This window comes from Lonchura striata, chromosome 3, assembly GCF_050655825.1.
Source record: "Lonchura striata isolate lonStrDom1 chromosome 3, ASM5065582v1, whole genome shotgun sequence".
Classification (NCBI taxonomy): Eukaryota; Metazoa; Chordata; class Aves; order Passeriformes; family Estrildidae; genus Lonchura; species Lonchura striata.
The window spans coordinates 38,997,604-39,014,010 of record NC_140705.1 but is presented as its reverse complement, the minus strand read 5'-3'; the positions used below and the strand labels follow the sequence as shown (position 1 = coordinate 39,014,010).

The 16,407-nt window shown below is 34.9% G+C and overlaps 1 protein-coding gene across 16 annotated transcripts in view; it reads right to left on the bottom strand.

Moving 5' to 3' along the window:
• Positions 1 to 16,407, bottom strand: part of FUT9 (fucosyltransferase 9) — a 104,355-nt gene that overhangs the window by 72,413 nt on the left and 15,535 nt on the right. For 4 of the 16 annotated variants that reach the window (XM_085574851.1, XM_085574861.1, XM_085574860.1 and 1 more), the window contains exon 1: positions 4 to 16,407. This exon is cut by the window's right edge and continues 13,390 nt beyond it. The exons of 11 other annotated variants lie outside the window; for them this stretch is intronic. In XM_085574851.1, coding sequence (XP_085430977.1) covers positions 4 to 55 — 52 coding nt within the window. In that variant the 5' untranslated portion in view covers positions 56 to 16,407. The remainder of the gene's footprint in view (positions 1 to 3) is intronic. One more of the 16 variants, XM_077782300.2, reaches the window with a different exon arrangement.

Here is a 16,407-nt window from a genome sequence, read left to right as displayed (position 1 = left end):
CACCTTTCACCACTGATTGGTCTAAAGAAGGAATTGTGACAGAGCTGACTTCCATCCAATGCAGTTTGAAAATCCTATGCCAGGGGGTAAGACATGATGAGAAACAGAGAAATATTCCATGTAAGCAAAATAAATAGGCAAACAAACAAATAAATAACAACCCCCCACCACCACCAAAACCAAAATATTTAGAAAACTGTTTCTATTTAGGATCTACTGTAAACCTGCTATTTTCATCAAAAAGTTTAACATTATGTCAGAAAATTGAATTCTGGCAGCAGAGCAGACCACAGAGTGTATCTCTGACTGACAATGAATTTTCAATATGCTTGTCTTGAATATTCCATACCTGAGACCATCAACTGACTTCGTGTGCACAACTCAGGATAGTGGGATTTTATTTTTTTGTCTCTAGTTCATATGTATAAAGAATCAATTTCTATTTCCAACTAAAATGTCTGTTCTGTTCTAAAAAATAATGCTTATATAGACTGTAAGTGACTGACTGTAAATATGAACTTTCAACCAGTGATGGAAGCTTTAATTATGTATAAATAATAGAATCACAGAATATTTAAAGTTAGAAGGGATCCCCAAGTATTTCCAAAAACTTTCTGCTGAGCAGAGCAGTAACTTTTAATTTCCTTCTGTTGACTTCCACTGGCTGCCCTCTGTTCCTAGGCTGTATCTACATGTTGTAGTTGTTAACTGCTGCTGTCTCAGTCCCTATGGAAATGGAAATAAACTGAGATGGTACTGAAAGGTTGTTAGGAAACAGTCAGATGATGGTGATGAGGAGGACCGGGTCCTCTTATTCAGGATATTTCTCTACAGTTTGTCAATATAGATGGCCTTTGACAATTTATCAATGATAGGTACTGCTAAAGAATTAAATTTTAAAAAATTCAGTAATTCTTTTCATACCTGCACTTAGAGAAATGTAAATTTTTTTTTTTACAAGATTTTGATGCTTTTCTCAACTGTACATGGAACAACTCTTAAATTTTATTCTAACTCAGGCTGATCTAGAGTGCAGTAAATTATCAGACAAGTTGTATAGCACACTTATTATACTTCATATATCTCTTTATAGCATACTCACAAGAAATATTTGAGTGCTTTCCAGTAGTACATTAAGCAATGTGACTAATGGTTGTTACATGTTTATTCTTTCATTCCTCTCCCCAGGGGAAGATGTGTCTACTGTGTAATGTTTTGTTATACAACATATAATGTTTGTCTGACTGTTTGTCTAAATGTTTATGTTGCAGAAGGAAAGGTTAAGAAAATCTAATTCGCAGTTGGAAAGGAGGATGGCACTCAACTTGTTCTAGACCTTGCCTCCTGCTTGAGTCGATTTCTCAATCTCAGACTGGCCCCAGCAAAAACACTGCTTGCTATTAAATAAGATTTACCGTCCTTGGAAAGGTTTCCCTTTGCTAGTAGAACAAAATCGTCAATCACTCCTTTCATTCTGGGACTTCAGTTTAGATACCCTGGGTCCTGGTAACAAAAAAACCCAGTGCAACTTTAGAATCCAATTCAGTAGCTGGTGAGACTGGAAATAACCCTCTGTAAACTGCAGCAGTTGTTTGTCAGCTGGAAGAGTTTGAAATCCCCCACAGCTCACTAGGCTGCTACCACAAAGATTATTTCTCTTGCCACATTCTGTGGCTGTGACCTGCAAATGTGACCAGGATTTACTTTTAGCAAAAGGGCTTTCTGATGGCCTGTGTTTTGGGAGAAATGCTCTCTTGTACAGGAAGCTTCCAAATAGGAAAAATACAAGGATTGGCAGCACACAGGCCCCAACAGGAAAATCAGATGGATGGTGAAAAAAAATAGAGGAAGGGAAAAGAAGGAATTTGTTATCTGGTTTATTTTGATATTGCAAAAAAACTATTGAAAGAAATCTTTGCTAAGTTTTCAATACAACACAGAATTTTTTAATAATTAATGATATCTGTAGTGAGCTGCAAGCAAATTTGTAAAAGGAAAGTATAAAAGAGATATTGATTTCAGTTTTATCTTTATTTTATTTGTACTCTATAAATTGTAAAATTTCATTATAAAATTCTCACTTCATGCTTTATGGCATTTTTATACTTAAGCTGTATTAGTGCCATTACTGTGTATTTTATGTTTCATAGCACATAATGTTTCTCATAGCAATAACAACATCTTTCCTGGTAGCAGTCAGTATCATAAAGAGTCCTGAAGGTACAGCATAATTTCTGGAGATGAGCTTTACAGCAATCAGGACCATGTGCCCAGGCTAAAACATCTGGAATAGCCATAAGGCTTAATATTTGCATATTAGTGAAACTGAAAATGAAAAGTTTTGAAAGGTTTCAGCAGATGTTAGCAAATTCAGTGAAAAGACTACCTACATGCAGCAATGGGAGGATCACTGGTTTTGTGTTTTTTTTTTTTCTTTGCAACTTGCAATAATCTTTAAGACATAAAGAAGAGCGTAATGGATCAATCAAACTATTTTTCAGGAAAAGTTATGACTACCCTAAGACATTAGCACTTTCTTTCTTCTCTGCTCTCCCTTTATATTTTAATAGATATTTATTATAGTTTGCCAAAACTGTATCTGAAATACCTGCTTTTGTGAAAGAATATAAAAATAAACCTTTCTGAATCTTACTACACTATAGAAAAAAAGTGTTCTCTTTTTATGTCCTGTGTTTATAAAAATGTAATCAATGAGATAGATATATAAAGACAAATTAAGACTCCTTTGCACACCTTCTTGTACATGAAATACATTTTTATGTTGGCAAATGTTTTTCTCTAAGATTGAAGTTTTTCTCATCTCATCAGTAAGTTACAAGTAAATCAAATTATGACAGTGAAGGACCTATCATTTCCTACAGTATAGCAGATGGGTCCCATGGTTTAATTAAATAATGTTGCTGTGGGCACTAAGATTGAACAGAAGTGTTGAAAACTTCAGTGCTGCAGAATTCACTGCCAAAGAGCAAATGCAAAAATGGGTACTTGGGAAAATATGTAAGAGGAATAGTCACAAGTACTCTACCCTCAAAAATATATATATTGGAAATCCACTGGTCTCCTGACCTGTCTATCCTCTTCTCTGGTCTTCCTTTATACTTAACTGCATTCCCAGTTGAATGAATGAAAAGTTTGTTTCACTTTTCTCCTATTTCTCAGCTGATTTATACCAGTTGTAACAAGACGAGTCTCAGAGGACTAATCTTAGGAAAATCTATTTGCACTGGGGTGTGTTTTATAACCAGCACATTCAAAATATTCCTGTGATAGCATCTTTTGTAATGTCTGCATAACATCTGATACCATCTAAATCCCACATGTTTATTTGTGTATCATCTTTGGATTAGATCCTTTAATCAGAAAATTTGCTATCTATTTGTCACAGTTTAAAAAGCAATTAATGATTTTTTTCCTGTTACTATCAGAAAATATTTCTATCACAGGAATTTAATTCTCCCTGGTAAGTTTTCATAAACAGAAAATTTCACTCCCCCCATTTAGTTAAAATTTATTCATTCAGAAAAATGATGTAAAAAGCCCTACTACAATGACCTGAAGGAGATTATCTTGTTTTTAGGAAAATTTAAGAGGCCTAATAAAGATGAGAATAAGAGGCCTTGTGGTGAATTTTTACAAATATATCATAGTAAAAATGGGAGATGAAAGGTGACAGCCATTAGTAATTTAATCAATAAATTCATCTAAGAAGATAGGATATATTTAATTAAATAAAAAAAACTTTTCTGTTAATTGAGGTTCCAGGTTTCTTCTCAGTGCAGCTGAGAACCGGGCTTTAACTTTGGACCTGAGTTATGACCTTGTGCTACATAAAAGCCCTTGCAAGGAGTCAGTCAAATATTACTGATGATAACATATTTTGGTATTTTTCAATTAAATTTATGAATAAAGAGTTGTCTTATCAGTCCTGTATGTCTTCCTCCTTTCTCCTACGCATTTCTCAACATTAAAATGAGATTCTGTCTTTCTAAAAGACATCATAGATATATATTATTTATTCAGAAAATTAAAATCTATGTCACAATTAAGTAACATGGAAGTATTTTTTAAATCATGTGGAAACCACATAGTATGCTACAAAAAATAAAACTCCTGTGAACCCTAGCAGAGTCCAGAATCCTAGAATGACAATAGCTGTGAAAAGTAGTAAAATAAAACAACAGGCAGTCTGTTATTTTTCTAAGCTATCCAGTTTTTACACAATTTAATGTCAATGCCAGTATTCATGCATACAATTATATTCACAATTTCATGTGGAGAGAGTGGATGTAATTGAGATGTTTAGTGGAACATGTACTCATCAACTGATAATGTCTCAATTTAAAACTTGCACACAAACTGAGTGGGACAATCACTGTCAAGAAATATAACAATGGGGACTAAATATGTAACTGCTGCTACCTGTAAAAAATAGTGATAAAGATGGTCATCAGCACTGTCACCAATTTACTGCATCCCAATTTAGCATTTTTTCTGCAAATCTCCAATTGTATCTGTGGGCTTTGTTTTCAGTAAGAAAAGATGTGAACACAATTTTAGATTGCTGGTTAACAGACAGATATATCTTTTTGGGTTCAGCTTCACCAAATAAATGCTTTTCCTTGAGAAATTCTACAGAAAGTGCTTTATCTGTGCAGCCCTGAAATGGAGCCAGAACCTGCAGTCACTGTCTCAGAAATAGTGCTACCATCTTTTACCTTGTGAGGATGTTACTAGTCATGTTCTAGGATTCACTGTCACTCCTGGTTTGGGACTTACCAGAGTTCAATGACGTGCATAAACTGGAAATAGTATTGACAGAAATAGGAAGTCAGTATGAAGACAATCTGGGAAGTTAGAAGAAATATAAAAGACGAGGGAAGATACAGATAAAAAGGACAGAGAAGAATGAATTAATTAATTTAATGGAGGGATAGAATGGAAGGATATGGGATTCCAGACAGTAAGAACAAAATGAAGTTAGCATCAGAATAAAAATTAGCTGGTTTTGGAAGAGGCTGGTGAGTTTGATGGAGACTAAGGAAATATATTTTATGGATGAAAATACAATCGTGAAGAAACTTCAGAGTATGTGAACCACTTAAGCCTGTTTTGTTCTATGGATAAAGGAAAATTATGGAAGGAAGTAACCCTGAACCTGTAGTTTGAAAAAGAATAATGATATATTGGCTATAAGTGGTCAAGTCTATCCTCAAAACCACTTTGTGTAGAAGACAGTTCAGACAAAGCTCAATCTGAACAGCTTGAACATAAGTTTGAAACAACACAAGAGAAAACAGTGAATTCTCTGCCAAGTATTATTCCATACATACATATTATTCCTGCTTTTTCATCATTATTTTTGTGCAAAAGGCAAATGGATAAAATATGTATAATTTCCAACAACCATTTCTGGGTGTAGGGTCTTGTAAAAGCTATGCAAAATCAAATGCATTGAAGGATCATTGATTAGGGCCTGGAAAGTTGGGAAGCAGAACAAATATCAAGTTTCTAAATATTGCCATTAAGTAGGAAATACATATGCAACTAGACCATCTAAATTTCTGTACCAATTACAAGCAGTATTTGCATGCTTAGCTGGCTTTCCTCAAAAGCTTACCCACCTCTTTTTATGCTCCCAATTACACAGACAATTGCTATCATTAGGCAATGAGTGCAGATGAATCTCTCAGAAAATTCATCTTGCAAAAGGAAGGAGAAAAAGATTGTTGGTAAGGGTTAGGTTTTATCATTCTGTCTCAAACAATAACTTCTCCAGGTTTTGAAGAGTACATATCCTTCCTCTTGTCACATATCTAACATGGAGTTCAGGTTCCTCTAAAACTAAAATGTTAAGTTATTAAAATACATGGAAGCCACCATGCTTTCTCCCTGTCCTTGCAGTAGTAAAACAGGATCTTTGGGAACATTATGCTGGAGAAGGCACTGAAAACTAAGTAATAAAGATGCCATTTTTTGTCTTAGTTTTTGTTTATCTTTACACTGTAATAAAACAAGATTGTAAATTATTAACATAAAAATATAGCAATGTAGAACAGAGATATTTATGAATGGGACTATAACTTATAATATTCTGTATACGATGTGATTGCTTTCATTTCAAGTGTATTGGGGATAACTTCCATAAAGTATGGGAAAAAAAAAAAAAACATTTCAGGGCACTTTGTAGGAGATATTTGCCTGTTAAACAGGTTTTTTTTTGTCTGTTTACATGTGTTAGACTAACTACGTATTTTTGTTGGTTTACTTGAGGAGCTTCTATTCACAAAAATATGATCTTCAGTGCCATCACATGGCATCTGAGGGATGACCAGGGTATCAGGTCCAATCAGCATGTTGTGCCAAGGCAAACTTAGTCTGGATATCATAAAAAATTCAATCATAGAGAGGGTTGTTATGCATTAGAACAGCCATAGTAGAGTCAATCTCTGGAGGTATCTGAAAGAGATGCAAATGTGGCATTTAGGGAGACGATTTAATGTTGGACTTGGGAGTGCTGGGTTCATGGCTGGACTTGATGATCCTAGAGGTTTTCCAACCTACACAATTCTATGATTCTATTACATACAGCAGTGTTTCCATTTGCTCAGAGAAATTGTGCAATTGTAATTTGGGTCAAAGATGATGTGTTCAGCTCACTGGACTTGGTAACCAAAAGAGTGTACTGCCATACTGCTATAACAGACTAAAGCAGAACTTCACCTTGTGTTAACTTGAAACTTATGAGCACTTGCAAAGCAATATTAAAAGTTAAAAAGTGAAAATAATTTGTGGTATTTGTCATACTTTCTTTGGAACAGAGCAAACAAAGTGGAATTTCCCTGAGGGATATTGGTGATTTCTTGGCCACTTCCAATCAAAATACATTTTTTATTCAATACCAGTTGATAAGACAGATACCAGATCTCTGGCTAATTTTCCCTGCTTATTGTTGTATTTATGCTAGTTTGACTTGTTCTATTTTTCACTGCCAACATATTTTCAATCAATTTTTATGCTGTACATTCCTCTGTGCTTTGTTTCCTGATGTATTGTAAACTTTGCAGTGAAAATACATTATAATACAAGAGATGGAGAAAGCAGCCAAAGGAAGCAGCCAAGGCAATAATACAAAAAAAATCGATATTAAGCCAGCTGTTATGTTTGACTTCCTCATGTAGAAAGCCCTGGAAAAAGAAGTGAGAAGGTTTAGTTGGGAACAGTGATTTTGGCATTCTTGGTATATGTGCCTTTCCATGACATCCAAAATCTTTCCCCTTATCATTCCCTGCTAAAATAACCCTTCAACACTCCAGTCTTATTCTTGCTGTAAAAAAACCCTCATAAGTAGCAGAGACATCTCTGCCTCCCAGGCAACATAGATGCAAACTCCCGTTTTGGTGCTGACCACCACTTGAAATGTGTTTTGATTTTGTTGTTCTCAAATCTAGCCATCACACAGGCCTTCAATATTTGGGAGTGCTCAAATACTGAGTGCCAGGCCTGCTCACTAAAAGGGAAAGAGAAAACATTTCTTAGAACAAGATAAATGTTACCAGTCACCTGACAGTCACTTTACCTATCGTAAGCACAACCCCCCCTATCGTAAGCACAAACCCCCGTCCCCAGGAGACAAGACTTACATTAATCATCCTACATTATGCAGCCATTGGGTACAAAGATGATGAAAGTTGTGCCCTTTGAGAGCTTGTTATTGACAAGTTTCACTGTGCCTCTGTGATGAACAGCTCTTATTTTTCTTTCCTCCCACACATGTTTCTAGGCACACAAAACAATATTTAGCCTTTGCGGTATGTCACAGATTCAACTATGATTCTCTGTTAATTAGACACTACCAGTATTTATTTATGCCCCTTTTTATTGGGTTTGAATGTCTTTGCTTAAGTATGCCCTTTGCAGCATTTAATGGTGTTCTCTTCAAACCACCTATAATTCAGTTTCTTTCCTTTCTGTGCTTACATAAAATACTATAAGCATCTCCTTTAGGTAAACAGAAAAATGTGCAAAAGGTATCATTAGCTGGGGTATAGAAAATTGAAATGTTCCTTCAGAGTAACTAGTTTTGATTATGCCTGCTTTTCCCCCACATTTTTCAATCTATTTTCAGCTCTTTTCTCATAGGCACGAGGGATTTTATACTGTAATAGCTTCTTCGCTATCCTCAAAGGAAATAAAAGTGATAACAGACTTTTCTATTAAGCAAGCAGTGAAGACAGTGTGCTGACAAGATGTTAATTTTTTTTAAGTTTCCTCATTTATTTTTTCTAACGCAACTTCATTGAACATAATTGGCCTTGTAGTTTTTAACTCAGATGGCAATTGTGTTGTCACTTGTTTTCTCCATTTAAAATATTTGTAAATTCATCCATTGGTACTTCAAACATTTATTCATTTTTCACATAGGATTATTATACACTTAGATTTTATTAATTTAAAAAGGATATGCTGTATTACTTCTTCAAAGTAATGCCAAATCATTCAATTTTGTCCTTAAATGTAGCTTTTTCTCATTTGGGAAGAAAGCCAGTTTCCCACCCTTTGCTCTCTCCCTCACTGTCCCTGTCCTCTATTTTCAGTGGTCATGAAAAGATATTTTCTTTCTCAACTGCTTCAACATCAAGTGCTCCTCTCTTGTTAAAAAAGTCAAGCATTTCCTACTAAAACTTAAACTGACATTTTTATTATACTGCTGATTCTGCTGAGTGAGAAGACCTTAGACAAAGGGTGCTTTTATAAGGGAACTATTCACAGGAGGCTTGTGCTTCTCAGGAATGGGAAAAGCTTTACCTAGTGACAACTAAGGGCAGCAAAACAGAACAAAACTGAATGCTCTAACAGCGCCTCAGATTTCCCAAGTTGAAAGACTGGTTGCAGGCTGCAGCATTGACCCTTTAAATGTAGGAGATAATGAACTGAATATCAAACAATAAAAAGAAGGTGGGTCCAGAAAGATGATGTGATATTTCCTATGTTTTTAAGATCATGTTATTAAAAAAGATACAGAGCAAGGAAGACTGGAAATGTCACAACTGCAGAAGAGACATTATGCAGATAATTCTCATAGTAAGACCAGCAAGACACAAATGAGGATGAAAAAAATTTGTGCTGTTGCTAAAAATTTAAAAGTTAGAAATCATTATTTTGCTTAATTCAGTACCCAAATAGAGCCCCCACCTTGAGCTAATCTGGCTGCTTACTTAGGATTTAAAAGAAACGATTGTCCACCTGTCATATCTGGCTTTAAATAGAGCTATTTTATTAATTTTGGACACATTTATTCATACAGAGTTATGTGCTGTTGTCAGGAGCTCAAGGATAAAAACTCATGGGGTCAAATACCATCTCTTGTTTGGACTTCTCTCTGGTTCTGCTTTCTTCAGCCACTCTAACATTTTCCTCATGCTCATGAGCAGGACACAAGTATTACAGCCTTCAGTATTCCTGCTGCTTGAAGGTGATAATCCCTAAACCAGATCATAAACAGATTTATTTAAATATATTTGAAGAGACAATATTTATCAAATTTTTTGGAGTGATGAAAATTGTCGGGGCTCCTGAATTTAGCAGGTCTTCTGAAGCCTATGATTGGACTCCATATTGCAGTTCCCTACAGGTTTGGTGTGGAATATTTAGCTAATCAAGCTTTATACATGCCAAGAGAACAGACTTAATTTTCAGCTGGCAGTAGTCCATACCTACACACATGAAAGAGGCGTATCTAAGTAGGAATTATATATAGTCCTATTGCCTGACAGTGTCCACTTCCATTTTTTCTTAAAGATGAACAACCCACTTTCAGCATTCAACTATTCCCTTTGAAAAAGATAAATAAGGAATATATACAAAGCAAGGTATCTAGCAAGCATTTTCTAATATTTGAAATGAGTCCTCTCTTTGTCTGGAAGGAAAAAATGGAATTATCATGGAGGTTATGATCCTATTCGCAGAAATGGAAAGGGCAAAGGGAAAGTGATTTTCTCTGTACAACGAGGCAGCCTGGGTGATACTGCCATAAATGTCATGGATTTGGACATGACCACTTTTGCTGCCAGTCACACCAGTCTTATTTTTATTTTTAGCAAAATCCAGCTCAGTCTTTTCAAGTACTTAATGTGTGACTACCCTCATAAGGAGGCTCTGGATGGAATTTGGGGAAAAATTGCACCTTGATAATTCAAAAATCAGGCTGCATAAACAATGCTTTTTGCATCTGTCTTAGTAAATCACTGGTCCCTTAGAATTTATATTAAAATCTTTAATTTTTACAGATATGCTTCCCTTTCTTGCTGATTTTAAAGGTAATTTCTATTTATCTAACTGGAAATACATTCAGAAATAATTTATGTAATGCAGACATTGTGTTTTCAACAATGTATCTGCAGTGGCTGTTCCAATCCTCAGCATTTCTTTTTCCTTCTCTGTCTTTGCTCAGCATAAAAGTGTTTAATTTAATTTTGCTGTCTTTAGCTATTTCCTTTAAGATCCTTCTCTGGATGAACATTTTCACTTTGTTACATGCTGCTGTTATTTCTAGTCTTTAAAAAAATTTTATTTCCTATATTTTAGCACAACTTTGGAAGATCATTAAATCATCCACTCTGAATGATAGGTTCATGATAACTCCTTTCTAAAGATAAAAATCTTTGATCATAAAGAGAAAAATCCTCTTGGACATAAAGTTATCATTCATTTAAAAAGTTTCTCTTAATCTTGTTAAAAAACACACAAACCAACCCAAAACTTCATGAGGCTGGATTCACAGGGAAATGCTCCCTCCTTGAGGAAATGGCAATGCAGGCATCTTCATAATCGTTCAACTACAGTAAAATTTGGAGAGTCCAGGGTTAACTACAGAGATCTGAAAAGCCACATCTTAAACTTGTTTTTATTCACTACAAATTCTGTGCCTTGAAATAAAGCTGAGGTAACACATATTTACTCCCCCAAATCTCAGATAAAGAGTAAGAAAATGTTCATTATTTTAAACATTGAAACTATTTTTCTTTTTCTGTATCAATCAATGGAGTTTAAATATCTTTAGGAAAACAGTCTGTGTGAACAGCAGAATAAGTTTCCTCCACTCCAAAGGAACTTTTTAAGAAACTGTTAGTTTTTTTAATGATGTTATTTGTATAGATAATAAAGTTTTAAATGTGGACTAAAAAAAAAATAGATTCTTAATCATTAGTGCAATAATTTCACCCAGAAAGATGTCTCACATTTAATATCATAGCAAGAGCTTTTTATACTGCCTCCAAAAATATATGCTGAAATGTGTTTAATCACTTTCTTAAATAAATAAAAATTGTTAATGCTGTAAAGAGATAGTAAGATTCAAAAGCAGAATGAATTTGAAGTGCTGATAAAAAAATAGATTATGCTGACCGTACTGAAGCAATTTTGTAAAATTAGCATTAAAGATCTAACGATATGCATGCAGTTTAAAATAAATATATGTGTAATCAGCATAATTCAGTTTCATTTAGCATCACTATGAATCTATATAAGGAAAACCTATTTTTTAAAATCAAATTTACTCATCTTGACACATTTTTAAAAATTAAGCTCATTTCCAAGGACTGAAATTTACTGCTTTTTCCAAGAACTAGCAAGTTCTGGAGAATGGACTGATAGCACTACCACAGTGCCATAATAGACAGAAATTAAATGACATTGAATGCAACACTAGAGGTCTTTTAAACATCCTTTTAAACTAGTATGATAAATGCCAGTGGTGGAATATTGTGATATGAGGTTTCCTTTTATATGGGGGGAAAATATTACACTTCCTTAATTAGAAAAGAGTTTCAAAAACAATTTTATTCAGCAGGTGTGAACAGGGTATGTTCAGGATTTCTCAGAGGACAGGTGTTACAGAACTCCTTTAATTTCCTTTGAAAGCAGGGTTTGTTCTGTGGTCTCTGTGAAGAAGATCTGTTTTTCCAGATCTTCCAAGATTATTTTGGAAGCCTTCCATGGTGTTGTGAAGGGCTGTAAGGTTGTTTCCCTTTATCATTGTGGTAAGTTCCCTGTGACAGTTCCTCAGCTGATGAGAGTTTGCAGACAAGCCTGGAGGGTACCCAGGGAGCTGTGCTGGCTGTGCAGCACAGCATTTCCAACTTCACAGCAGCAGGGAGGAGCAAATCCTTACAACACCATGGATTGTTTATCTCTCTAACATATCTGTGATGTTCTGACCTTGCACAAGGCAACTGGGTCATACAGAGCAGTGTGAAGGTGTTCCCTGGAGGCCTGGTACTTATTCTAGGTGTTTGTGAGGCTCCCTAAATGGGTGACTTCTAAACAGGAAGAGCATGAAGTGAAATAATGTTTCCTTTAATACTACATACCAGTGTCTAGAGCAAAATTATGTTAACTGCAAAGCTCAACTAGAAATCCAGATGATAAAACTTTCCAAAATATACATCCAACTGAATATTCTCTGAAGTCTGTGCTCCAGTATTAGTCTTTTCAATCTCATCCAATGACATAAGAAGTGGTCCTTAAGGGTGGTAACACAATGCTCAAAATTCTTCAAGAACTTTCTCAGTCTTGTACCAAAAGTAATAGAGTGAAATCTATCTAGAAATCAATATTTGTCTGCCTAGGACAAGAGGACTATGATGCCTAAGTCATATAGAGGATACATTGTTGATCTACACAGTAGTTATATATCACATTAAATGAATTGAATTGAGGGTTTCCATTTCCAAAATCCATTTTTCAAAAAGAAAAAAAAAGAAAAAAGTCTGTGAACTAGATCCCTTTTAAATAAGACTGTAAGAAAAAACCCAAACCAAAATCCACAGTGTGACCTACAATTCAATAACCTAAAGCAAACCAAAAGTTTTCCTGAAAATTTTAGAAACAAAATGCTGTATTTAATATGGCCATTAAATTGCTGATGTTATAATTCTTTAGAATACCATGATCTTGAATACAGTCTGGGATTAAAATTCAAAATGAAAATTATTATATTTTGTGAGTATTACCAAAGAAAATAGCAAAATGCATTAATTTCAAAAATTATAAAGTAGATAATACATTTTATCTGTTACAGAACAATGTTGATAATACATGAAGAAAATCCAGATGCTTAATGAGTTATCAGTTTCTAAAACATAAATAACACATAAAGCTAAATTTCAGATACAATCTATTGTGATTAATGATAAAAGAAATTACTTAGTAAACATGAAGCATTAAGTGGTAGAATTACTACTGCCTTTTTTCTTTGGCAAAACTCAAACAAGAACCTCTCCCATGAAAGTGGATAAGCATCAGATACAGAAGATATTAAACAATGCCTCCTCTGTCCATATGGAGGGCTCAGAATGAATGTTGGCAGCATGCAGCCAAGGACCTGAGTATTTTCCAAGGGAAAGTGATAGTCAGAGGAACAGTTTCCAAGAAATGGCATGTGCTCATGGTGCAGCAGACCTTTAGCTTTTAGTACAACTGGTTTAGCTCTCAAAACTGCAGTAGAAAAGTGTACACCCCCAGTATTCTGGCCTCCACCCAGCTATTTTTGTTACAATCACACCTTTCTCCCACTATTTTCTTGAGGAATAATTTCAATCTTCATTCACTCATGCTTATAAAACCTTCACCAATTTCTGCTAGAGAAAAATAAAAAAGCACAGATGAAAATACTTGACCATCTTGGAACATACAGTACAGTAGGTGAGATGAATGAAGCAGTAATATATAAAGAGCAAGACCTAATGAGCAAATAAAATATGCAGAAAATCAAAGGCCTAGTGTAGAACCTTATGTTTATCAGAAAAAGCAGCTGCTCTGGGAAACCTGCAGCTCACAGCATCAAATCATAATGAGTCATCATCTCCAATTTCCCACGCCCTACCCCATAACCAAAAAACACAGACTAACAAAAGGTTCAATCATAAGGCTTATCTTCAGTTACGAAGCAAGATGAACAGTCAAGAGGACTACTACTTTGTGAAAGATTATAATCATAGCATTAGACATTTCCATGCTGATTACTCACCCTGATTTAAATTCCTACTGGTGAGTAGGCACACTGATGTCAATAGTATTACCTGCTTAGGTATATGATCATCCAAGTATAGGAGATAAATTTGGATTAGGTTAAGATAGGTTGAATTATATATCAGAAAGATAATTTCTTAACAGGTTGCCTATGAAAGCTATTCTGTAGAGAACGTAAAAATGGTAGCTCAAAAGATACTATGAGGTGTGCTCCAAAATTATGTGAATCAAAAAGAAAGACACATGAATACTTTTAAAATATTTTACTTTTTTGTTTTGGATCCATTTTTTTTTTTTTTTTTTTTTTTATGGGATGCCTTTTGAAGTTATTGTCTACATTCATGATATCTAGAAAGTCAGGATTCAGAAGCACATCCTTCCTCTTCTGGTTACAGATATGATTACCTTTATTAACTTCTACCTGCCCTCATCCTGTCACCTGAAAATTATTATTTCTGTGATCTAGAAGTTAAATTTCTCACATTAGTACATGCTCATAATTTGTTCTGTCATTGAGGCTAAAATATGTAGTGTAACCTAAATACTTTTAATAGTATTTATTAGAGAAGACAATAATATGCTTAGCAGCTGGAAAAGATTTTGCATAAAAAGAGTACTATTACTATAGATATATTTCTAGTTTTCTCTCTTTTTAATTTTTTTCCTGTTTATGTCATTTGAGATTTTCATGCAGTGCTATAACTTTCTAAGTTGGAGTATTAAGAGGAAAAAAAAAACAACAAAGCATATCAGAATAATGAGATTAGGTATCACCAGTCCTCTCATGTGCCCATAAGTGGTAGGAAAACTACGCAGTGAATTTTTAGGAGGAGAGACAATGCAAAGATATTGCTGCTATTAAACCAGTTTTAGTTTCCTTATTTTGTGTGCCTTGTTACTTTTAATCAAAAGTCCATTAAGAAACCAAAGTGTATGTGAAAGAATTAAAGCAAACTTTCTGCTCCAAGAAGACAGAGCTGGATCTCAAAGCTGCTGTCTCCATGCTTTCCTCCTGGTGCAAATGCAGCTCAGCGAAGTAGAACAAGTTCAAATGCTCATGCTGTCCTGGCAGTTCTTAGAGAGAGGCATGAGAAATTCCCTTAGAGCAGGTCAGCTCCCTGCTCATCTCTGCTGAGAATGACAGTCATAAATTTAGCTGAGCCTCATTTTTATTGGTTTAGGATCTCCTTATACACAGATTGTCATTTCCCAACCTAGAAGTACTTTTAGGTGAAACAACACAGTTATACTTGTGACAAAGAGTAGTAAACCAAAACAGAGACCGGTCTATTCCAATGTAAAGACATTTTTCTTGGCAAACACAGATTTGATTCTCTCCAATCAAAATACTTCCTGTTGCAAAACCCTATGAAGCACTAATACTACAGGGTCTAACTTAAATTAAATCTATTCAGCTGGTAAAATGATAATAACTGTACAGAAAGTCAGACTTGCTTCTCAGGCTTTCAGAAAAATTGCAATTTTATTTTATCCTCCATAGTCTTGAAGTGCTAAAAGAAATACTGATATATCATGAAAAGCTTCAGAAAATCTTATTTGGAAGGGCACTGTAAGCATTTACTGCAAAATTTATGTGGTCTATACTTTTGGTTTGGGAGTAATTAATGATCTGCACTTGTCTAAGCATTCAGCTTGAATTCATTAACAAAAAATTACAAAAGGACATTTCTGTAATTTATTTAAGTTGAATTACTCCTCCAGAACTGAATATCTGGATGTTCTCACTTTTTTCCTGCTTAACATGTTCTTTAATATAGATGTGCATTCATGTAGAAATTGGAGGGTGAAGGAATGATTGTATTGCTTCTCAGGAGAGCATGCACTCTGTACCAGCAAGTAGCTTGCATGAGATGTCTCTAAGATATCTCTGAAGGTTTGGGATAATCTGTCCAAAACCAAGTTAGAAACTGAAAGAATGTGTTAATCTGGAAGAAACTTGCTAAATATGCGGGCTTTTCTAATCTGCTTGCTATTAAAAAATTTCATATTAGTTTTTTTTTATTCTGCCAGAGAATTAGGCTGGTTTCAGCAGTGTTTCTTTACACAGTGTGCAGTGCTGCATGAACACAGCTGTGCTGCTCCACAATGGCTTCTGTGCTGGCAGCTCAAATGTCTGTGTGCCACAGTCCTCTGCTTTCCCAACTGCAGGGGTAGCACAGCAAGCTCCTCTGGCTCCTTTCCTGCTCTCTACACATAACCCACATCAACCACACTAGAAACTGAAAGTCTTGTAGAAGTATAATTAATAGTCTTAAATAATGCCATCATATTTTAAAAAGAAGTCTCCTTGGTATATATTCTCTATGGTACTCACTGAAGCCTCTCTGTAGTGCTATA